General features: G+C 43.5%; 1 protein-coding gene across 1 annotated transcript; it reads left to right on the top strand.

Moving 5' to 3' along the window:
* The first annotated feature begins 8,489 nt into the window (after positions 1-8,489).
* EPOP (elongin BC and polycomb repressive complex 2 associated protein) lies at positions 8,490-11,637 on the top strand. The gene has a single exon (XM_053361161.1). The coding sequence runs from the start codon at positions 9,217-9,219 to the stop codon at positions 11,101-11,103; it is 1,887 nt and encodes a 628-aa protein (XP_053217136.1). The 5' UTR covers positions 8,490-9,216; the 3' UTR covers positions 11,104-11,637.
* Positions 11,638-24,991: the final 13,354 nt, after the last annotated feature.

The raw sequence follows: 24,991 nt of genomic DNA, 5'->3' as shown, positions 1-24,991 counted from the left end.
GCAGTGTTTTATACCCCATTTCTCAAATCCAAAGTTATTGGAGCAGTCTATGTGGAGAGGTGCCTTAGCTGAGCACAAGAAAACCAGGTGGTGAGCCAGAGGCGAGGCACAATTGCTTAAAAAAGCTAAAACAATCTTTGGTTGCATAAAGTGAAGTGCAGTACCTAGATTACAAGAAGTAATCTAGCTCCATTTTGTTCTGTGCTGGTCAGGCTGCCTCTGGAGTGCCAAGTTGAGATCTCAGTGCCACATTTTAAGAAGCACACAGACAAAAGGGAATATTGAGGGTGGGTGGGGGCCTGGAAAACAAGTCCTCTGGGGCATGGATGAAAGAGCTGGGAATGTTTAGCCTGATGAAGAAAAAGTTTAGGGGAGACATGGTCATGGCCCTTCACAGTGTGGAGCCAGTGTGGTGTAGTGGTTAAGAGCGGTAGTCTCGTAATCTGGGGAACCGGGTTCGCGTCTCCGCTCCTCCACATGCAGCTGCTGGGTGACCTTGGGCCAGTCACACTTCTTTGAAGTCTCTCAGCCCCACTCACCTCACAGAGTGTTTGTTGTGGGGGAGGAAGGGAAAGGAGAATGTTAGCCGCTTTGAGACTCCTGAAGGGGAGTGAAAGGCGGGATATCAAATCCAAACTCCTCCTTCACACATCTTTAGTGTAGCCACAGAGAAAGTAGAATAATAAAATCGTAAGAGTTGGAAGGGACCATGAGGATCGTCTAGTCCAGTGGTTTTCAACCAGGGTGCTGTAGCACCCTGGGGTGCCTTGAATGATGGCCAGGGGTGCTGCAGGCAACACTGGCCTCTGTCCCTCTTTCCTTCCTTCCCTCCCTGCTCTGATTCCCCCTGACATTTCTGCCTCCCAAAGATTTGCACAGCTGTTTATTGCAGCAGCCCTGGCTACAAGCTCCCCAGGTGAATGGTGCCTCTGGAAGGCACCTCTTTTTGGGGTGGGGGCAGCTCAAAGACCAGGGATGGCAGCGGCTGCCCGGAGGATTCCCAAGGAGAGGGGAGGAGGCTGAGGGAACACTTCACAAGGGAGGGTGTTCGAAAAAGAGTAAGAGGCTGCCAGCTCTGCAGGCAAGGGCTGACATAACTGGGTTCCTGAGCCCCACAGGAGTGCCACAGAAAGAATGTACCGTATATTTCGCTCTATAAAACGCACCAGAGCACAAGATGCACCTAGTTTTTGGAGGAGGAAAAAAAGAAAAAAAATATTCTGAATCTCAGAAGCCAGAACAGCAAGAGGGATCGCTGCACAGTGAAAGCAGCAATCCCTCTTGCTGTTCTGGCTTCTGTGATAGCTGCGCAGCCTGCATTCGCTCCATAAGATGCACACACATTTCCCCTTACTTTTTAGGAGGGAAAAAGTGAGTCTTATAGAGCAAAAAATACGGTAGTTGGTTAAGGGAGCCATGGACTCAAAATAAGTTGAAAACCTCTGATCTAGTCTGAACCCTTGTAATGCACGAACATGCAGCTGTCCATGATGGGGATTGAACCTGCGACCTTGGTGTTATCAGCACCACACTCTCATCAACTGTGCAGACTTGCTTCCTGCTGCTCCAGGGGGCAATGGGTAGAAATGACAGGAAAGCTTTAGACCAGGGGTCAGCAAACTTTTTCAGCACCACTGTCCCTCAGACCTTGTGGGAGACCGGACTATATTTTGAAGGGAAAAAATGAACGAATTCCTATGGCCCACAAATAACCCAGAGATGCATTTTAAATAAAAGGACACATTCTACTCATGTAAAAACACGCTGATTCCCGGACTGTCCACGGGCCGGATTTAGAAGGCGATTGGGCAAGATCTGGCCCCCGGGCCTTAGTTTGCCTACCCATGGTTTAGACTAAGCAGCAAGAGAAGCTTTCTAATGGCAAGAGATGTTCAACAGTGGAACTGCCTGCCTCAGGAGGTGGTGGACTTTTCATTCATTGGAAAGTGCAGGTCAGTAGGGCACCTGACAAGAGATTTGGTAGCTGCATCTTCCACTGAGCGAGGAGCAGGGTGGGGCAGGAATGATTCTGCGACTGCTCACAGGAGTGTTTCCCCACCTCGATTCATCCACATATTTTGCTTTTCCTGTTTGATTTCCACCACTCCTTCAAGATCTAGTATAACAGGGAACTGAGAGACAGGACCTATGAACTATGCTGCCCCTGGGTTCAAATCATACCTCTGCAAAGACACTGGATGGTTTTGACAAGTCAGTGATTAACCTCAGCATGTTCCATCTGTAATAAGGGTACAATAACACTGATTTACATTATGGGGTGCTTTCTTTCTTTTTTTAAAAAAGAGATATTTATTAAAGTTTTCAATTTTTTATACAAACAAAAAACAAACATACATTATGGGGTGCTTTCAAGGATGAGCAAGATAATGTTATAGTGGACACATAAAGCGCTTTATAAATGCTAAATACTACTGTGGCTGTAGAAGTATCATTGGAATCAACAGGGTGAATAAACCATCTAAACTTTGCAGGTTTCTCAGTTGTATAACTCATTCAAGTCATACCGAGACCTGAAAACCACCACCATTCAGAATTTGGACTAATCTCTTGAGCTGCTGTGGTTAATGGACAATTTAAAGGGACACAGCGCTTGTGCTGTTTTGGGTGGGATTCTTAATCCCAAATACTGCATGCAAATTTGCGCCCACCCTTGCCCACCCACCAAGACTTTTGCAAGAAATGAGTGCATTTTAAAAGAACAAAGTTGTCACTCTCCGTATATTTTTTGGAATGCATGAAGAACAAACACGACGGCGTAAGGAACTCTTTTTACACTGTTGCAAACATATGCAAGTCAGCCATTTCCATATAAAACACAGCAAAACTGAAATACGAGTGCATTGATTGACTCTCTTTATCAAGGAACTTAATGAATTAATCGCAATGAGTATGGCTTCATTTGCAGCTCCCATCCCAAAACCAGGTGAGCAGCCACACAATCCTACGTCCAGTCAAAATCGATGAGCCTCACTCCCATGTCAGCAGCTTTAGGACTGGATCAAGGTTTAAAGGACACTGTAAAAACCCACCTTCCAGGTGAGCTCTCCGTTAAGGTAAACGTGAGCCTCTGGCATTGATGCTTCGGCTGTTCCCAAGTGCTTGCAGGAGGGGGGGGCTAAAATTTGACCCCAAGATCGACTGCAGAAAACTTTTGACGGCCGGCAAAGAATCCTGTGGAATCCTCAGTTAACAGCCTTGGGAATGGTGAAAAAAAAATTGGTTTCCTTTAGCCAAACGTGACAGGTCTATAAGGGAATGACACTCTCCTGGGGTAGATCTGGATTAGCACTGAAGAGTATGACAGCGAAGTAATAAACTCACACAAAACATCTCCTGCAGCACCCGAGGGCCATTTCATAAACTCTGCACAGGGGGCAAAGACAGGCTTCACACAAGGGGACTGGACTCAGAGGCAGACAATCACAGCTCCCAGCAGAGGAGACCTGTATCATGCAGCCTTCACCGTATTCTCACACTTGCATGTTTTGAAGTACACACTTGAAGCAAACTTACAGGGAATCCGTCAACTCCCACCAAACAAAAGCAGCAGCAGCAGCAGCAGCAGCAGCAGCAGCAGCAATTCTTGGACCCTGAATTGGTCCCGACTAGCTTATTGCTACAGTCAAAATGGATATGCCAGATCTGTGCGTTCCAGACCAGATCTGTTCCGAACACAAAGAACGGGGTGGCGGTCCAGTTTTATGAGTACGGTAAATGTCTGACCAGAGGAGAGGAGCTGAATGTTACCTTCTTGTGTGCATTGCTCCAAGCTGCTCCCCACCCCACTCCCGCCAGCCAGGATCACCTCTTGTACTGGAGCCCAGCTGCATGCAGAAAAGGGGAATCTGAGCATCGCTACCTGTGCATCCCCTGCTGTTTCATTCTGTTTAATATCCACCTGCTTTCTCTGTGCATGGGGCATAGTTGGGTTTTGACACACAGACCTGCTCCCATCTCGTCCAGTTCGATCCCTTCGTAGGTAGCCGTCATTGCTCTCCGTGCACAGAAAAGTAGGCTGTCCTGAATTGTGTGTTGGCAGAAGCTCCCCAGGGCGAGAGCGGCTCTATTGAACACATACCAAGCATGCAGGTTGAAATCAAGGACGGCTACAAGTGCTTCAGTTGTTGTGGAGCAAAACCTTGTGCTCAGATGTGCATTTGAAAGTGTGCATAATTAAGAGAGCCAGGGGTAAGGGTGCATTTCTTTACCTGCCCGTCTCCAAAAGTACAAATTACAAGGGTTCTCTCTTTTTTTAAAAGGAAAACAATCCCTTGGAGTGTACGGCACAGCCACAGAGGAAGCTCTCCTACACAAAATGCACTGAAATAAGATGGCACTGCAAAAGTATGCACATTTCAGGAAGGCTTGTGCAGCAGACCTTCCCAGAGGATTCTGACCACCGTGAGCAAACCAGCATCCCTCCACCCTTGTTTTACTTTGATTAGGCTGCCTGCAATTTGAGCATTCAGTGGGAATAAACAAACAAACAAAAACCCAATCAGGGATCCTCCTCTTCACATCTGCAAAAAGGAGTGGGGAGTCATATTTTAAGATGCCCATCCAAACCTCTGTGTCGTGCAACAAGTAGAACCCAAATGGATGAAACAGTCAAACATGAACACATATACACAAGCAAACACACACAGAAAGAAATTTCTCTTCTGGGAGAATTAGAGGTGAATTTTTATTTAGGGGAACATGGTCATTTTCTTAACTAATTAAATATTTCTGAAATCTTTATCTTTGTTAATGCATAAAGGCATCTCCCATTTATTTCCGTTGGTTTTTAAAAAAGCAATAGAAACAAAAGTCAGAGGTTTGGGATCACTGACATAATTGATGAGAAATACATGCAAATAAGGTCACATGCCCCTTCCTTCTAATCTCTCCCTTATTGTTTTGCGCAACTCATAAAGTTGTCAGCTATCAGAGACTCCTCCAGTGGTTTGGTATAATCCTAATCCAGTGTTTCAAATTTTAAAGATTGTGTTCTTAGCCACTGCCATCCCTGCCCTAAACACACAATTTGCTTGGAAGCTAATAGTGCAAATCAATAAATACGTACTAAGAAGCAAATCTCATTGACTCCGGCGAGCCCCACTCTCAGGTGAGTGGGGACAGCCCAGGCCTTGTTGACTGAAAAGAAATTCCTGCAAGTAAACATACATAGTACGTATTGTATCCTTAAGGAGAAAATATTTCCAAGGGAAGGACAAGCTACAGGATGACTAATTTTAATAAGTGTTTCAGTTTGCGGTGATTGGAACTGCTGCGTTTTTCGGTTTGTGAATTCTTGAGAAAAAGAGATTCAGATTTTTATTTTTGCAAAACATATAGCAAGGGCAACATTAATAGCTGCATTCAAAATAACATGCTTTTTTTAAATCACATAGCTCACTTTATCCTGAAGGTTGGTGAATTCTGTTTGGTTTATTGTTGATTTTTTTTTAACAACAAAAAAGCACTGTTGAATTCAGATCCAATCTGGGGATGTTAAGTCCCCATATCAAATCTGCATTGCTGGGCTGGGTGGGTGGGGGGCAGATCCCATTACAAAGGGAAACAACAACATGGGTAACAATAGCAGAGAAAAGGGGTCAGATACTGAAGTGAATAAAAGATATAGAGGAAGGAGTGGTTGGATAATCATGATGTACAGAGATAGGCAGCATGGAATAGATATTAGAGACAAGGAGAGACAGCAAAGACAAAACCGATGAAGTATGGTGAAGGGACAAAATCTGGGGATTTCTGCACCTGAAGAGAATTTTACATAGGGAACCCCCCCAAAAGTGACACTTTTCCTCTGAGTCCATTTTACCAAAACAGGAGTAAAAAAAGGGAAGGGTACAGTCCAGGAGAAGTTCTCCTGCGCAAACACCACTGCCCCCAATTTTAATAAATGGAGCTTGTGCAGGAGAACTTCCCACTGGATTGTGCCTTCACAGAGGTAGAAATCAATGACTTAAGATCAACTTCCGAAACAAAAACATTTTTTTTTTTTGGCAATACATGCAAAGAAATCATTTCCCTCAGAGGATGTTTTAAAGAAAGGTGGAATTAAATGAAAGAACGTAGATTAGTGGAAAGGGAAAGCATGCATATAAATTTAGCAGCAGCAACAACAACAAAAGGATGCCGCCTTCCCACCGGAAATCGTCAGGCTAACTTGAAGAGAAACAGTGCAGGTAAACAACGGGCTGAAAGGTGTTTAGCTGTGTACTGGATTGTGGCCCCTGGCTCCTTTCCAGAGAAGTCAAGGAGAAGCAGAGGGTTACATCATACCCACCGCAGAACACAAGAGCAACTGCAACACCCATTTCCTCATAGAGGCAAGTGAGAAATTACCCATGTGCTACAAAAGGGTTGGGATGTGCAGCTCCTTGTTCTTTGCTCAACAGTCTTCTTCATACTTGGTACGGAAAACACACACTTGGAAACCTATTCTGGCACACCAATTACATTGGCTGCCCCAAGATCTACGGATGAAGGGTGGCATACAAATTTAATAAAATTAATGAATTAATGGTACTTATACATCTACGCATCCTGCCCTACATTGGACAAAACTGTTGCTTAAGCATCCTGACGGTTATGATACCCTGAGCATAATATATATATATATTTACTTGAAAGCAAATTCCATGGAAATCAGTAAAAGTCCACCTCCAAGAATTGACAAAGGAAGAGATTCAACTTCAAAAGACCAGATTGCAAACTAGCTTTCTTCAGGCACAATTTTATACAGAAGCAAATATAGCTGGTTATTTTATATAAAAACAGGATCAATAATCATTTCTGACCCCACAGAATGGAAGGAACTACGATTCTTTGATCTCTGTTAATTCCGACAACCTGTAGGCTTAACAGAGGCAAATGCGAATCATATGCAAAAACTGTATATCAATGGCACTTGACACCTTACAGACTGAACAGGATTTATAAGACATATACACATCAAAGTGGAGAGCATTCATAGACAATGCTGAACTTTTTACATGTCTGGTGGGAAACTCCCTATGTTTTTTCCTTTTTTTTTTTAATGGGCCGGAAAGAGATTTTATGGAATATTTAGAAGAGAAATAGAATCAAAACCTGCCCTTTCAATTCCAACGCAATTGTGGCTTGGATATTTTAATAGTTAAGACCAAGGCTTTGTTTGTGAATCTTTTGTACAGCAACTTGTTTACTGGCAAAATACAGGAAATCACCTAAGATGCTTAATGGTTGCAAATGCAATGGGCCGTTGAATCAATTGAGAAGTCTAGAACATACCACAGAGAGCTGAATTTGAAAACATTTGGTCAGTCTTTATGTAGCAGTGTAGGCATGAAAAGTGTGGAGGTATCTTTTGTACCTAACCACCAATTTTAATTTTAATTTTTTGGGGGGGGGGTCGGGGTGGCGGAAATGGCAGTTGTGAAAAGATACAATTCCATGTAAGAACAAAAACCTTTCTTACTTTAAAGCAAAATAAGCTGGTTTTTCACTCTGGTTATTTTGTTTGTCAAATCTCTTTACATACTGTTTTGAGCTAGAAAATGCAACCCACAGATTTTTACATAAAACCCACAGAATCAGCGCCCTTAGTTCTTGCACAGCTCCCATTCACTTCAAATGACATTGGAACTGGACAACTTCCTGCTGTATTGCGACACATATATTGTTATAAGTAAGTAACAAAACGGTTGCCTCCCCAATACTCTCCTATTTCTTTAAAAAAAAAGGTGAGGACTGAAGAAGAACTCATTAAAAAACACAATTCATTCAGAAGGTTGGCAAAAGGAAGAAAACATATCTGGGACAGGTACAAAGAGACAAAAGATTCATGGGGGGAAAACAGTAATGAAAGATGCTTAAATAATAATAATTATGTTATAGAGGGTGTAATTATTGCAGAGCAAAAAAAAATTGATCTGGTTTTTAAAAGAGCAAGCCATTCTTGTGCGAACTGATGGGTGCCTGTCATTCTTAAGCTTAGCGGGGGTTTTTTTAAATAAAATTCTAAAGGCTATCACCCTCTCCCCACTCCAAAAAGCATTCCCAAAGACAGAAAGCTATCAAAGAACATTGTATTTGCCTCCCAATACAGCAGCTTTTTAAAAAAGCCTATGACAATATATAATCCTAGCTAGAGATTTGGTAAGTGGGGGAGGGGGGGCCTTCAAATGTAATACAGTTGGCAAGTATTAAAACATTTAAAACGTTCGAAGGAAATATCAGATACTGCAGGTTTTGTTTTATTTTTCAATGTAAAAGCAGTACTTTGAAAAGATTGCAGAGATTGTGTAGAGAGCAAGGGCAGGGAAATGGCTGTATGGGCTACATACGTAGGCACATACATAAAAATCTTTTCACAACCTCCGCCTCTCAATTCACATGTATATACGAAGCTCCTCTTACTTCTTTGGACAGTGTCAGATCGACTCTTAAATGAAAGGGGGTTTTTTATATGAGGGTTTTACGTGGGGGTGGGGGTGTGTGTTCGATGTTGGGGGTTTTATGACATCACCAGGTTAAAGTACCCAATCAGCTTGCGCTCTGGAGAAAATTATTTCATGGGGTGTTTCCTATAATATACTGTACTTCCAAGTCTGTCTTGAAGAAAGAAGCCAAAGGGGGGTGGGGGAAAGGTGGACATGACAAGGATTTTGGTGTGCAACCTGGGTGCTTTTAAAAACCTCTTTTACGGGTTGTGGTTTTTTTTTTAACGTGTGTGCTACTGTCTCTCTTTTTCTTCGGCTGTGGAGACTTCGTTGGTTTTAAAGATCTATCTGCAAATTCAAAGGAGAGCTTTTTTTTTAAAAAAAGAGGCATGCTGAGAGGGGGGAGATTCCTTGTTTCTTCCCTCCCTCCCCTCCCCACCAAACACACACCGCTGGACTAAGATAGGAAAGGTACCAGGAGGAGGAGGAGGAGGGAAAGGACCATGGCAAGACCACAATCTTCTCCTTTGCAACCCTCTCTGGATTTCTAGAGTGGAGCAAGAAAGAAAGGCAGCGAGAAAAGGCGGCTCTGGAGCCTCAAGGGATGCCTTCCAAAGGAAAATTCATCACTCAACGGCGGCGGGTTGATTTTGGGGGGTAGGAGGGAGCATGAGGAGGGGTTGGGAGAGGAACCCCTCTTTCTAGCTGCCCCCTCGCTGGTGGCTGCGAAGCCCCCCCCCTTTTTTTACGAATAAGCAGATAAACAAACATGTTCCTGACCTGCGGGATGGCTCCTGCCGCCGCCACCGTGGATTACAATGGAGATTTCCAAGCTGGCTACCAGGAAATCGACGGCATCACTTTGGGCTACTTGCAGATCAACGGCACGCGGATGTTCGCCCTGACGCAGGTCTTCAGCGACCTGTTTAAGGACATCCCGAGGGCCACCGTGAGCAAGAAGATGGAAAGCCTCAAGATCCAGAGCCGCCGCTGCGACCTGAAGGAGCTGCGCACCCTCAAAGCCATCCAGTCCGTGCCAACGCGCGCCGTCAAGTGCTCGCTCATCTCCAAGGCGGACCTGGAGGCCCTCTGCACCTCTTGCAAGGCCCTGGCCCCCAGGAAGAGGAAGAGGAAGAGGAAAAGCAAGAGGAGGGAAGCCGGGGACCTGTTCAACCGGCCCCGGTTACTTCCCGCGTACAGCGCAGCCGACGGCGCCTTTCGCGCCAACGTGGGTGCCGGCTGCGCCAAACGGGACGCGCTCTTAGGGGCCCCGTTTGCCAGAGGCTACGAGAAAGCCGCGCCGCTGCCGAAGAGCTACAGCCGCAGCGGCCGAGAGCAGCTCCTGGCCGGCGTGCTGAGCGCTTACCCCGGCGACTTGCAGCTCCTCCACTCGGCCGTCAGGGCGCACGGCACCGGCCAAGCGCCCGGCGAGGCGGAGGCCGGGCGCACCAAGCGCTCGGCTTGCGGGTGCCTCGGCAAGGAGAAGGGTCGCTCGGCATCCTTCGCGGGCCCCAAGAGGCAAGGCACGTCGGCCGGCTACTCCAGCGACTCGGATTCCAGCGGCGCGTCCAGCCCGGCCAGCTCCAGCGACTCCTCGGAAGAGGACGACGACGACGACGACGAAGAGTCATCTTGCAGCAGCGAAGAAGGCAGCTCCTCCGGCTCGGAAAGCAGCTCCCTGTGTAGCGGGGACTCGGTGCAGAGTACCCGCTACAGGCAGGCGGCGCTTCCTCGGATCCCACCCCAAGCTGCCTCCCCTCAAGCCCTCTCTGGCGTAGCCAAAGCCTTGCGCCCTGACCCGAACTTACTCTTCTGGGCCAGGACGCTGCGCGCCTCCACTTTGGAAAGTTTCAAGCCGGCTCCTACCACCGTGCCAAAGGTGCCCCCGCGTGAGGACCCGGAACCCCGAGTAAAGCAGGAGGCGAGGAGCTCTCCCGTCTTCCCTGCCCGTCCCAGCAGCCCCAGCGAGGGCCCGCAGCCAAAGCGAGGCTTTCGGGAAGCTTCGGAGTTGCGCGCCCCGGAGCGCGAAGACTTCTCCAAGGACGCCGACTTCCTTTGCTCCAGTGAGGACCTCCACGTTGGCGAGCCGGACAAGGCTGAGGAATCAGCTCTGCACCAGGACTCCAAGGAAGGGTCGGGGAGGGAAGCTCAATTCGACAGGCTTATCCGGCAGTCCAAGCTGTGGTGCTACGCCAAAGGCTTCAATGTGGACGGGAAAGGTTTGCGCAGGGCCGAGCAGGCCAAAGGGAGTTCCTCCGCCTCCAGAGCCGGCCTCCTCAGCCTGGCCAAAAGCGGCAGCGACTTAGAAAGGAACGCTAAACGCAGGCGTGCCGAGCAGGAAAGGCAGGCCAAAGGGAGGCCCCCAAAGATTTCGAGGAAGACGACCAAAAAGGGGGCCACGCCGCCTTGCAAACGCTTGCTCCACACCAGCCCGGCTCCCGCCAGGAATCCGTTTTCTTTGATGGGTACCTTTCCCTGTACGCCCGCTTTGGTCGTCGGCTCTGATGGGGATCTGTGTCCTGCGTCCTCTCTGTGCGTAAAAGACTCGTGCGCCCTCTCCAAAACGCACCCGCTTTGGACCTGGCAGCTGGGGGGCAATGCCATCCCCGTGCCCCCCAGCCTGAAATTCCGGGGATACCGTTTAGAGGACTTCTAGATGGAGGATATAAGCTGGTTTACGTGCAACAGGTTGACTTTTTTTTTTTTTTTTTTGATGGGGGACGAAGCGAATTGAATATGTAGCCAAAAAAGAGATGGAGAATCTGATATTGCAATCTCAAAAAAAATATTTACTCGGCTGTAACATTTTTTGTTTCAGTGGCCTTTAATTCCAAATAAGTGTGTTGGTGACAGCAGCTTGTGATCTTAAAACACAGTTTCTTAGAAGTAGGTTCTACTGAAATCAGTGGAACTTATTTTCAAGTGAATGTGTTAAATAGGGTAGGAAGAGATCCGACTTTCCAATCATGATTACTTTTTTTTTTAACCCTCAAGGATGCCTTGTCAAATGGAATTTCTGGCATTCCTTTACTTTAAAAAGAACAAAAGCTTTGTTTTAAAGAGCTTTCTCATTCCTCACTTTCTTCAAAAGATCCCACAACTTCTGAAATGTTGAAATTTGAACCTTGGTTGGAAGTAGGCCTCAAGTGTGGAGTAACTGATGATTTAAAATGAAAAAACAAAACAAAAACCACTCACACAAAAAACACAGCAGTACTGAAAGAGTGTAAAAGAGATTGGAGAACAAAATTTGGTGTTGTGTAATTTAAAAAAAAAATATTTATGGTAGCAATACTTTGGCTTAATACGCACAACATTTTAATATGGGGAGGGCAGGAAAGGTCTGTTAGGGGGAAAAAGACACAAAGGAAGTTTGGGGCATAGCTGACCTCCCCCTTCCTTTTAATCTGGAGTGGTTTGCTCCATGCAGAGAAATTTAAAAGAGTTGTGGGTGTGTTGTGAGGAATGAGAAAGTTTCAAGGCAGCCTCCCCTCCCCCTCCCCAGTGAAAGACCCTTCTCTTCTCCCCCTCCCTCATTTGCCAAGTTAAAAGTATACTCCCCTCCCCTCCCCCACCTTTCTTCCTTAATTTGGAAGAGAAATGGCATGGCCTTTCAACCACCGCACATTAAACTCATCAAAGCATCACTCCTCCCCCCCCCAGCCTCCATCCGTTTCCTGATTAAAACTAAAGCAAGACAAAAGTGACTGTTTTATCCCCAACAGCAGAATTTTGCAAGGGGATTTTTTTTTTAGTAGAATGGAATTTCCCCCCCCCCTTCTTTTTGCCTAAATTTGGGATTGTTTGTGTGTGCGTTGAATGGTGCAAAAAGTGATTTTAAGCAAAATTAAGTATATTCTACTGTCTACTGAAAATGTGCAGAAGTGGGTGAGGCAACTTCATTTGGGAAAAAGAAAAAAAGAAAAAAAAATCCCTGATCTTGCTTGAACCAAAAGAAAGAAAGAGAGGGAGAGAAAAGGGTTACTTGAAACAGTTGTGTTTTTTAAAAAGGAGGTTGTTGTTTGTTGCCTAATAGAACCCTGACTTTTAAGTAGCCTTCGGTAACATTCTGTTTATTTAAAAATTTACTGGAAAAAGAAATTGGATCCAGGGGCAAATTTGCAATGAAATGCAGATGGACAATTTGATCTCCAAAGTGGAATGCAGAAAAAATAGATTCTCCCCCCCCCCCAACCACACTGTCAGAGGAAACTACACCCCCTCCCTCCCTGATACAAACAAATGTTCTTTCCTTTTATTATTCCTCTTTGTCTTCAGAGGTTTCGCTGCCTGCCTGAAATCAAAACCAAACCTCAAGCTATAGATTCCCCCCCCCCCCCGTTTCAAAATTGGATCTCAGGGCACAAGCCAGAACTGTTACTCTGGAGTTGCTGTACAATCAGTGGAGGTCACAGAACGGTTTTTTAATCAGTGCAAAGAAAGGGTCGTTCTCTATAAGGTGAATATTTCTGGAATTATTGGGAATTAAACCCAAAGGTCGAAACATGTTTATCTGGAAGTAAGCCCCCGTTATAGACTTGTTTTTACTGCCTAGTGACTGTGCTCCAGGTAATTGTCATATTTTGGACAGTCTTTGTTCCCTTTCTCCTCCTCACCACCCCAAGAATCTTACCTGGGGAAAAGAAAACAAAATAAATAATGGATTAAAATTGCAGATTTCAACTTAGGGGAAATTCTGGCTTCTTGAGTTTCACGGATTTTTGGAAGTGGCAGTGAATCAAAGTGAACTTGGAATGGAGAAAATAAGATGCTTTTAAAAGGTTGCAATTCTGGACACAGTTGCAAGGGAATAACCCCATGTTGCAATTTCTGGTACTCACTTCTGATTAAACATGTTTAAAATAGCGAAACCTTTTTTTTATTCTTCCCCTGGCCAAAATATTCTGCCTTCTGCAGGCAGCAGTCTTGACACTCTTTTTGAGAGGAATAAGGGTGGAATTCCAGTGGAACTCAGTAAATATGCTTAGTGTAGTTCTGTTGCTTTATTTTTTTCCCTTTGCCAACCTGCATTTTTGTTGGAGAGAAAGGGGAATTTGTATTGTTCAAATCAATTTTGAAAGGAAATGAGGAGTAGCTTTCCCATGCCCCTAAAGGGGAAAAATGGGTTTAAATTAGTTTGTATGAATTCTCTTGGGTAGAATACATTCATTTGGGCTACCTTGATGAAGGAGGATTTCTACCTTAATTGCCCCCAGATTTTTTTTCCCCAACAACAAAAAGAATGAAACCAGATTATTCCTGGGAACACAACATAACTTGGGTGCTTTGTATGTGGAGGACTAAAATAACATTGTTGTGACTGAAAACTCCCCCTTTTCAGTAACCAGCTTTTAATATTTGTTGCCTAGATCGTAAGTTGTTTTTGCTGATATCAGAAGGAAAAAAAGAGGGTTGTGGGCTTTTTATTTTTATTTTATTTTCCTGTCAACTTGTATAGCCTGGTCTTTTTGGCTGTTCTGGTGACTTGGGAAAACTGGAGGAATATGACGGAGGTGGGGTGGGGAGATTTTTCTTCTTGCTGCTGTCTTAATTTTCTTCAAAAACCGCCTCACAACCCTTCTCAGCCCTGTCTTATTGTGTTCAAAATTTTAGCCCAACTTTGCATAAAAGAAGGGAGGGGTCCTGGTGTTTGCCAGGCAGACAGCCCTGTTCATTTAACTGCACACCTTATTTTCAGAGGAATGTGGAATTCAGTGGAGGCCAAATATTGACATGTCCTCTCCCTGCTCCTCCCCCCCTTTCAATTTCTACCTTTAACTTCATTGGGAGTTTTGTAATAGTGAGCCGGACAAGAGAGAAACAGAAAGAAAGAGTGATAGGAAGGAAGGAAGAAAGGAAAGAAAGAAAGAAATTCAGTATGAAACATGACATAGAAGCGATTTGTTAAAATGGGGGTGGGGGGAGCAGCTTCGAAAGACACAACAATCAGTGAAAGCAGTTTGTGGAATGAGGTTTCCAGAGCATATTGACCAGTATGCAGAAGGCTGCGGAATTTGGGGGTGTTACATTCAGAGAGGGAAAATGCATGTCTTACACCACAGGAGAGCCCTATGCACACATACATAAATTGTGTAATTTATCTGCAGGCACTACAGTGTACATGCATACACAGCCTTCTCCTCAGGATCAGGGCTTAAACACTGCTCCCCTCTCCCTTTCCTTTATATAAATATAAGAAATACTCTTAACTGTTAACAAGCACGAGAAAGCAGCAAATAGAAGATTTGCTCTCTTTTTTTGGCACAAACAGGAGATTGCAGTTAGCAGGGACATTTTACGTATCTCATTATATAAGGAAAGAATAACCTCTTCTCTGGTTCATCTTCCCCACTTGCTACACAGGAATCACAGGCACCATCCACCAGGAGTTCCTCTTTCACAAACCCCTTTGAATGGGAGGTGCATGAGAGCCCATCTTGTGCATCACCCATTCATCTCTAGAGGGGTCACGCAGGAGAACTTCCAGGCGGATTGTGCCCCATCTCATTTGTGTGTTTGTGTGTATAATTTGCATGTAATTTCAGTTTCATTGTTCTTTAAAATGTACATGCAGCTATGCATAGATATGTGTTCCTTTTTCAAGGCTTGGTGTGGTGGTATTCAACTCGCCAGCCCCACCTTTTTTTTTACATGTTGGAAAGAGCACGTACTTATCACATGAATGCCTATGTTGCCAGCTTGTGCATACAAAACACATGTGGTTTATGTATGTGTATGCTAACGTGCAGGAGGAAATTACGAGTACACAATGTGTGCATATACCTATCCTGAATTGTATTATTCAAGAAAGTATTAGCAGCTGCCAGGTTTGGAAGCACCTCAGAGACTAGGGCTGCAGTGCTAAGCATCTTTGCTTGTGAAACAAGTCCCACTGAATTTACTTCTCTGGAAGCACGTTTCAGGGGTGCAGTCCTGCTTCTTTAGTGGCAAAAATCCCATGGATTGTAGGAAGATGGTGATAAATTATATATTAACTTCATTATCCCACCATTCCTCCTTAGGGTAGCAAACCACATCCTTTTCCTCACCCTGAAAAAAGGTTCCAAAAAAACAGTTTAAAACATCTAAAAACAGTTGCCATTAATTTTTTTTTTAAACAGCTTCAACTGAAAAGGTTATTTCATCCAGTGATCCCAGGGTTACCAGGAGTGGTATTCTGTAGAGCAGGGTTGCAATCTCCTTTCTCTAAATACAGAACCTCACATTTCCTCTGATGATCAGATGGAACATGTGTATACATGTATATAGACCCATTCATTTCTGTGCAGGAAGCATTCGTGCAAAGTAAATTGTGCCCTGGTCTGCTTCCTCCATTGAAATTGATGAGAACACACCTCACCAGGTTTTGTCTCTTTGAGTGTGTTTCACAGATGGGAAGTTGCTGGATTTTTGTAAGCTGCAATGTACCAGTTTCAGGTGCATTCACAGGCAATTTTTTTCATACCTGACACTAAATGTGCACGTCATTCCTGCAGCTGTGATGCAAATATACATTCCATATTTGCTAGCCTGTACATACATTTAAAAAGTGACTTTTTAAAAAAATGAAGCATGGAGAACATTCACACATATGTCCAAAGAGTGTAAGAAAGATCCAAGTGTGCTTTTAAAGTTGCATGTATTGTTTTTTTATTTTCTTTTTAATTATTATTTTAAAGTTATCTTCTGCTAAGCAACAGCCCTGGCTATTTTGAGTGCATGTAAACATGGGAACTTCTTAGTTTTCACCTGAGCGATGGCCCTTTCAAAAGTGGCCGTTACAGTCAGATTATTTGGCAAATGTGTATTGTCCTATCCCTGTGAAAATATGAGGTTTTTAAAGATGTAACCTAATTGATCTGCCAATTGCCCCCTTTGCCAGGGAGACACACATGCCCCAAATGTTTGGCATGGTTTTGAGGTGTCGGAAGTTATGAAATCCAGACAGTAGTGGCACCCACTCCAGTAGTAGTAATAACCATCATAATAAGAGCTTAAATAACTTGGCAATTTGCTCACCTTTGCTAGCAATGCCATCTTTCACCAGAACCAGCCAGCTCAGTCTGCCTACTACTGGCAGGGATGACCTCTGAGCTTTTTCCTAGAAATGCAAAAATATTTACAGTTTGTGTAGTGGTAGCTGATGACATTTTGGACACTGTCCGCAATGGTCCTTGGAGCCTCTCTTTCTTCCCCCTGCCCCTCTTGGCATATGTCAATGTTATCAGTGCAAGATAGGCTGTGAAAGTGGGGCATTTTAAAATCAGTTGCACATTCTAGCCCAGGAGTTCCCAGACTTTGGTCCACAGGCTCCATTCAGTTGGTCTGATATTTTAAAATTGTATTTGTCTTTCTTTCGTTTCTTCTATTGCATTTTATTGCATTATAGTTTTAATCGTACGGAATAAAAGAAGCAATAGAAATACAATTAAAAACCATACAGCATCTGGCGCAGTGAATTTCCAATTGCTACAACAGGCAGAAAAACCACTAAGTGGTCTGCCAAGAGCCTCAGCAATTTTCAAGTGGCCCATGGAGGCGAAAAGGGTTTGGGATCCACTGTTCTAACCAACAATAGGTTTCACAATTGCATTGCAGAACTAAAAATGCATGAAATACTTCATGCCGTGTACAAACACTTTATTCTTGTGCAAGAAATTTAAAACAAAAAACGATTTAAGCCTTACTTGTAGAAGCCAATATCATCTCTGCAGCACTGTTGCACTTTCATCACAGGGTTCTATTTATGCCTTATGTGTGTGTGTTTTTGCTAAGACAGATACTTGTAGAAAACTACAGTAGTTGGAAGAAATTCCGCCTGCTTATTTTGCTTAAACTGAGTCTAGATTAAAGTTAGCCAATTGAGGCTGCAGTCCTGAAGCTGTTGTCCTCAGCGCATTTACGTAACTGGGAGTAAATCCTACTGAGATTTACTTCTGACTTTGACTTTAAATCACGCCCTTGTAAGTTGGTTCCACTGAAATGGATGAGATCACACAGTGCAATCCCGTGCTTGTCTCTGCTCAGACGGAAGCCCCATTGAGTGCAGCTGGGCTTACTTCCAAGAAAGTGGTGTCTGCAGCCTATTAACAGATGAGGAGAAAGCATATGGATGAGTGTGTAAAATAGACATACATTCTGGAATTGCATTCCATGAAATGCCTAAATATTCTCTCTCGTATCCCTTAAACAAGTTCTCAACAACATGGAATTATTCTGTGTGTAGAATATAACAATCCCTCTTCTCCCCATCTGTAAATGCCCTTTTTACATCCTTCTAAAATTCCTTGGCAACTTGCTGTATCTTTCCAAAAGATTTTTGGTAGTTTTGCAATGCTATAAATAGACACAAATAACTTAAGATCTTAAAATATTTGATAGAAGCTAAAGATGGGCAAATTGAACACATCAAAAATTTCCAATGGGGGAAATATAGAGAAGCAGTCATTGGTGTGTTTTTTTTTCCTGGGGCTTTAAAGCTAATATCCTCTTATGTGAGTTCCATAAGAATTTCCCCCCTAGATTGTGTCCTTAAAGCACCATGAACATATAGGAAGAAAAGCAAACAGTGGGTGTATGTTTGCCTGCTAGCAAGTTTCAATGTATTCAATGGGGCTTAGTCCAGGTTACTATAGTATTGCAATATTGCATCCAATGGTATTCATAGTCAGAGTAGAACCACTGAAATGAATGAGTACCAGTAACTTTGCTCCTTTAATTATAGTGTTGCAATATTGTATCCAATGTTAGTCATAGAGGAGACCCATTGAAATGAATGGGTATGACTAACTTAGGTCCTTGAATGGGTCTAGTTTGAGTAAAATTTTAGTTGATGCAACACTTTGGCTATGGGTGGCGTTTTTTTCCATGCACAGGGGAGTAAACCCACTTGAACTCAGAAAGAAATTGAGTAAACATGCCTGAGAATTGTGTTAGTTTTTTCTACAGCTCCCAAAGTAAACTCATATTTTAGCAACATAATATAATAATTGTTCACAACAGAGTGGTGGCAGCTTTCAAATTAGTTCAAAAAGGGTGATCGGAAGATCCATTTTTTACAAGGGAGAGAGCAAGCAGGCCTCCTTAGATTATTTGGGGAAAGAAATGGACAAAAATAAGTAAAATACTTTTTTAAAAAAATCAGCAACAACCTTTTGTACAGTGCAACTGCTTTTTGAAAAGGCTGGAAAAAAAATTAAAAACCTCACACAAACAGAACTATCTCTAGTGTGTTCCCCTACCTGCCAGACTCAGGTGCTCTCAGTTCAGAGAGTTATATAGACTGTGTTATGTTATTACTATTTTTTGTGCAGTTGTATGGAGGGGGGAATACAAAGTAGAGGCAAGTTTCTCAGGTTCCCTTCCCCAGTTTTATCCCCCCCCTTTTTTTCCTTGCCTTGCATAATTAGCTTTGAAATGTAAAGCAGAATGAGCCTCTGTTTTCAGGTAAATCAGTTGAACTGTGCAAGAGAGAAAGATATACTTGGGCAGACTTGAGGGAAAGCTGAAGGGGGCGGGGAGAGGGAGAGAGAGATGGTTGAAAGAAAGGGAAGAGGAAACATGCAATCACCACATTGACCATCACTTTCAGGTTTTAAAGAAGTGCTTCTCTATTTTTCAAGAAGGAAAAATAAGGAAAAACACACAAGTAAGATGCTAGTAATCTTTGAATGTCTTTATTAATTAAAGTTTCTTAGCGCTGAACCAGAGAAGAGGAATTTCCTTAGGAAAAGACCCCAAACATATTTATTACTTTTTTCCTCCAAAGGAAATGGGAGATGGAGAGAGAGTGAAAAATGAGCTTTTCCCAGTGAATAATGTATATGATTTGCAGTGCAATCCAAAGTGGAAATCAGGTAAACATGTACAGTATAGGATTGTAGCCTTGGTTACATGTAGCTACAATTACATCCTCAGATGAATTTCCTTTAAATTCTGCATTTCCTATCACCATTTTTATTCTTTTTTTTAAAGCATCCTTTCCATTTTTGGAACACACCTTGGAAAATGAAACACACGGAGGGAAGATGAGAGAGAGTTCAGTTTTCCATCTCCTTCCAACACCCTTCCCAAAATATACTTGACTTGAGAAGAGGGCAGGAGAGAAAGGGGGAGGCAGCGATATGTACCTTTATTTATTTTAAGTTGTTGTATGTACTGTATATAAGGGAAAAAACTGTAATCCCCAGTGTGCAATATGGATCCTTGACTGAGGAATAAAAAGACATTTTAAATAAAACAAGTGTGTGTGTATGTTGCTGTTGTTTTTAACAGAAGCTTCCCCCCTTCACAAATTACGTAGCTTGAGGAGTCATCCTGTTTATGGGTGTTTGGCTGTCTTGTTCTGCTTTCTGCAGAAGATAATGAAGTAGCAAAAGCTATATATGTTTTATTGGCTGGGAATAGTTTGATGGGTTTAAGCTAATGCAAGCTTTCCGATTTTGTGTGTATTCCACGACCGTAGGCTTCTAGCTCTTCAGTAGGCAGGCGAAAATTCTTTGGAAGCTTGCACACTCCTTCCCCACAAGGTATCATTCCCCCTCCATTCTAGCTCCTTTTCTTCACAATCTTAGTAGTAGCTGAACAGTTCCAATGCTACGAAGACTCATGTTTTTAGACCAACTTTTGGCGCCCGTTTCCTTCTGCGCAGACCTCAAGAGCTGTGAGTAGCAAAATTCCACAAAGTAAAATGTGCATATCTTACTTTCCTGCAATGAAGTAACCCCAATTCTGAGCCAAAGAAAGCTGAATTCTTCCAACCTGTGACAACTAAGAGGGCTCAGGGATATTCCTGCAAGGAAATATAACAGCAGCAATCAAAGCCAATGGCTACCTGAGGTTGGTACAGGTGGTAAAAGGACTCCGCTTTAACACCATGTCATTGTGAAGAACCAAACATTGTCTCTTTCACCAACACTACAGTTCTGCCATTGGAGTCTTGTCACAAGTCAGGTAAAACTGCAATCTTACACCAAGCCCCACTGGAATTTACCTCTGAGGGAATCTGGCCACTTATTTATTAAATTCCCCTACCACCCATTCAACAAAACCGCTGGGTAGGTTCACTAAACAATGTAAAAGGGCACCCAGACACATAACATAATAATGTAGCCAAGATGGCATAACATTGGCTAAGACCACATTAAAAACCAGCGTAAAACAGTGTAGAATCAAAATAATACAGCCAAAAAACGAGCATGGGGGATTGCTATTGGTGCCAATAGCTAAATGTGGTGCTAACAACTAAAGCGGTGTACTTTACATCTTTCAAAGAATTCTGGGCACTGGTCTGTTAAGGGTTGTTGAGAATTATATCCCTGTGAGGAGAAAACTACAGTTCCCAGAATTCTTTGCACCAAAGTGTGTTCTTTGCATGTGTGTATTGTGCACACACAGCCAAAAACCATGTTAAGTGGCCAATCACTCTCTCTGGTCATTCTAATCCACCTACCAGGGCGGGTTGTTAGGGTAAAATATGCACCCTCCCCACCCCACCGTGCTCCTCGGAGAAAAGATGGAACAAAACAAATTATAAACTGCATATTTACTCAGAAGTTAATCACGCTAAGTTCAGTTCTATTTACTCCCAGGCAAGTGTGCTCCGGATTGGAAACTTAATATGGTAAGTAAATAAAAAAAGGAGAACCACTTTTGAATCCAATGTGCATTCTAACAAATGCAGGTTTTTGATTTGCTTTGAAGAGCTGGAGAATGCCGTGAAAAGTACCGATTTAAGCATCTTTGGTGGAGATTGATGTTGGATTCCTTCAATTCATGGTCCTTTGACCCTGACTGTCAAAACGATGGGGCAGTTTTTACCCAGGGGTTGAGAGCTACAGATGGAGAGCATACAGCTATAGGTGGGTGTGAGGGACTTAGGCTAAGTCAATTATTGTGGGAGTGATCTAGCCGCGCATTCCCTGATTGATTGTGCCTGCCCTTTTTATGACACAGCGTTGCAGTGGACAAATGAAACATTTAAACGGAAATCAATAGACATTTTCGCCTAATTTTCAGCCCAAGTCTCTAGGAGATCTTTTGCACTGTACCCAAGTTTTTCCCGCCAAAACTGGGGAAGCCCAGCCAGATGAGCGCAGTATAAATAATAAATTATTATTATTATTATAAAACCTCATACTTCCACCTTCCAGACATGTTTCACATTCAGATCCACTGGAGGAAGAGGAAGAGGATCAGAGACAGGCGAGATCCGGCATTATCATGATCCAGTGGGGGCAAATATCAAACCCAAATCTTAGATCTGAAGAAAATTTAAGTTTTGTGTTGGTGGTTGTTTCAGGTTTTTTGCTACATCTAATTTTTTTAAAAACAGCATATATTTCATGTGTCTGCTAATGTGGGAGCAGAAATTGGGATCATCATTATCGCTAGGGAAAGGGAAACTAAAGTTCTGTGTCAACCCTGAGTCAAGAGTAGGATCTTTTGAGATTAATGCTTAATTAAAAGTGTGTTTAGTAATGCAATGAATGTCAGGAAGAAACATTTGAAACTGCTGGAGTAGGAAAGGGTTGCGTGGGCAATGCTGGAATCAGTGGACAAGCAGGATCTAGAAAACACTGGCTCCTCCTACAAAGCAAGGGGTGAGATGACTGCCTTTAGCTGGCAGGTAAGTTCTCCTGCACAAGTCCCAAGGGCACAATGGCACGCTGTACTTCTGGGAAGCTACTTATCATTGCTGACTTCATAAGAAAAGCCCTGCTGGATGATGCCAAAGGCCCTTTTAGTCCAGCATCCTGTTCTCACAGCAGCCAACTAGGTATCATACATAAAGAGTTGGAAGGGACCCTGGGGATCATCTAGTCCAGGCTTCCTCAAACTCGGCCCTACAGATGTTTTTTGGCCTACAACACCCATGATCCCTAGCTAGCAGGACCGGTGGTCAAGGATCATGGGAATTGTAGTCTCAAAACATCTGGAGGGCCGAGGTTGAGGAAGCCTGATCTAGTTCAACCCCCTGCAATGCGGGAATATGCAGCTGTCCCATTCGGGGATCGAACCTGCAAACTATGGGAAGCCCAACGGCAGGAGCTGAGCACCACAGCACTCTCCCCACTTGTGATTCCTAGCAGCTGGGATTCAGAGACATACTCCCTCCGACGACGACGGAGGTTTGATCGCAGTCACTTTGGCTAGTCATAATAAATCAACATGCATCCTGCAATATATTGTGTGGTTAAAGGCTGGTGCAGTATAAAATAAGGATTAATAGGCTGCCAGTTGCAAAGTCTACGGATCGGGTCATGAGCTCCCTAGTTGGCCTTAGGGGCAGCTACAAGTTCTGCAGCATCATGCACTGAAGTCTGGCAGAAGCTGGTGCTTGCTTTTCACAATAGCAAGCACAGGAAGACAGAATTTGGGGAGGGGGCAGAGAAGCATGAAGAGAGGAGGGCCTGAGGATCCTCCCCCCCCCACCCCGACTCCTTTCCAAATGGCTCTCAAAGGTGAGGAAATGGATTAAAAGCTCCTGTTCCTTTCATTTACAAATCTCCTCCCACGAAGCATCTTGCAGCAATTTCACAATGAAACACAAACTGATGTAAAATAATTGCATATATAAAAACAGCTAAAAGTAGGGTCGTTTCTACAATTTCCAAATCCAATTTTTAAAATCCCCGCTCTGAAGGGATGTTGAAAGCTGCAAAGGAAATTCTAGAGGTGCATCTGCCATCACCCTCCTTAGGAAATTCCCCCTTCTGTGTAGCTACCAAAGATATAGAAGCCTTGTCCTCACTTTTCCTTCTGTGGGGAACCCTTGGCCCTCCCGAGGTTGCTGAACTACAACTCCCAACAAGCATGTCTGTTGGCCATGCTTGCTAGGGGTGGTGGGAGTTGTAGTTCAGCAACATCGGGAGGGCCAAGGGTTCCCCACAGTTGCTTTAAGTCTTACAAGGTTTGGGCCATGGGCATAGCCAGGGGGTGGTGGGGCAGCTGCCCCCCCCAAATCAAGTAAATAAATAAAAATACTTAACTAAAAGTAGAAATAATTAGACTATTTGAAATGGTTCGACAGATTTTTCTGAGCCCTTGGGGTCAAAAGAAAGTAATCTAAAACAGCAATTTAATAGTTTCATTCCGAATCTGCTAGACAGAGCCAGACAAAGGAGGATGACAGGTGGGTGTCCTCCCCCCCCCCCAACATAAATCCTGGCTATGCCCATTATTTGGGCCCCCAGTTATTTGAAAGACCACCTCCATCCATATCAGTCTGCGTATAACTAGTGTGATATCAGCAGGAGGAGCCCTACTGACCTGCTTGCCTCAGATAATAATTTGGTTGACCAGCATGAAGGGAAAGGGCCTTGTCTGCAGTTGCCCCGCATCTCTGGGACAATATATCAGCTTCACTCCAATGGGACAAGTAGCTCAGTGGTAGAGCATCTGCAAAAGGTCCAGGGTCCAATTTCCTGACAACTCCAGGTAGGGCTGGGCATGTCCTTTGTCAGAAGTGCTGGAGAGCTGCTGCCAGTCTGTGTAGACAGTACTGAGCTAGATGGGCCAATGCTCTGACTCAGCGTAAGGCAGCTTCCTAAGAGGCTTCATCATTCCAGGTGTTAGGAAAGCCCTGAAGACCGCCCTCCCCTTTTGTCTAATTTTTAAAAAGTTGTGTTCTATTTTATTTTATTTTATTGGCAGGGGGGTGGTAGCAATAAACTATACTCTGGTATTTGTGAGGCTGAATATTTATGGTTTATACATGTAGTGTGGTATATTTTAATCATATGTTGCCTCAGGACGGTTTTTCCTCTTAATAGTGACATTAAAACTGATCTGCTTTACAGGGCTGTTGTAAGGGCAACTGAGATACTTAAAGGAAACACTTTGAATGCTTGAACTATACTATAGAAGTATTAAGTTTAATTTAACTTTAAAGAGAAATCTGTTCTTTTCAAAGAAGCAACACTATTTATCCTAATAGTCCAAGCATGCAAATATTAAACCATCCTTTGCAAGAAACCACACACAGTTCAATGAAAAAATATACATTGGAGTATTTTGCTCGGTTTTGAAACTTTCCTTTGCAACCAAGCCTTCGAAGGGAATTTGTATTGTTCAAATCAAACCAACTGAATTTGGGCTTAAAAAAAAAAGCACTCCAAATCGGAGTCTCTTATGCCCTCAATTACGTTCTGCTTTGAAACATATTGAAAAATAAGAACAGAAGAGTGAGATAGGATCAGATGTTAACCCCCTCTGCACCAAACCTTCGAACCTAACCATAAACTATGTTAAATATTATACAAAAGAGATGTTTCCAATTTCATGCACCCCGCCCCCCGCCGGAAAAAAAAAACTGACGAGAGAGGATTCTTTTTTGAAATGCAAGTTTTTCTTTCCTCGTCAATCAAACCCGAATGAAAAACTTGGGGTAGTGGTATTTAAATAAGTATACACTATAAATAAGTATACATCTAAAGCACATTATCCCACTCTCACGCCCCCATTAAAATAATCCCAGGAACTGTTAAGGGTGCTGGAAATTGTTGCTCTCTGCGGGGTAAAATTCTGGCGAGATCAGTTCCTTT

This window comes from Podarcis raffonei, chromosome 13 (genome assembly GCF_027172205.1).
Source record: "Podarcis raffonei isolate rPodRaf1 chromosome 13, rPodRaf1.pri, whole genome shotgun sequence".
In the NCBI taxonomy this organism is placed as follows: Eukaryota; Metazoa; Chordata; class Lepidosauria; order Squamata; family Lacertidae; genus Podarcis; species Podarcis raffonei.
This window is presented reverse-complemented; position numbering and strand designations above follow the sequence as displayed.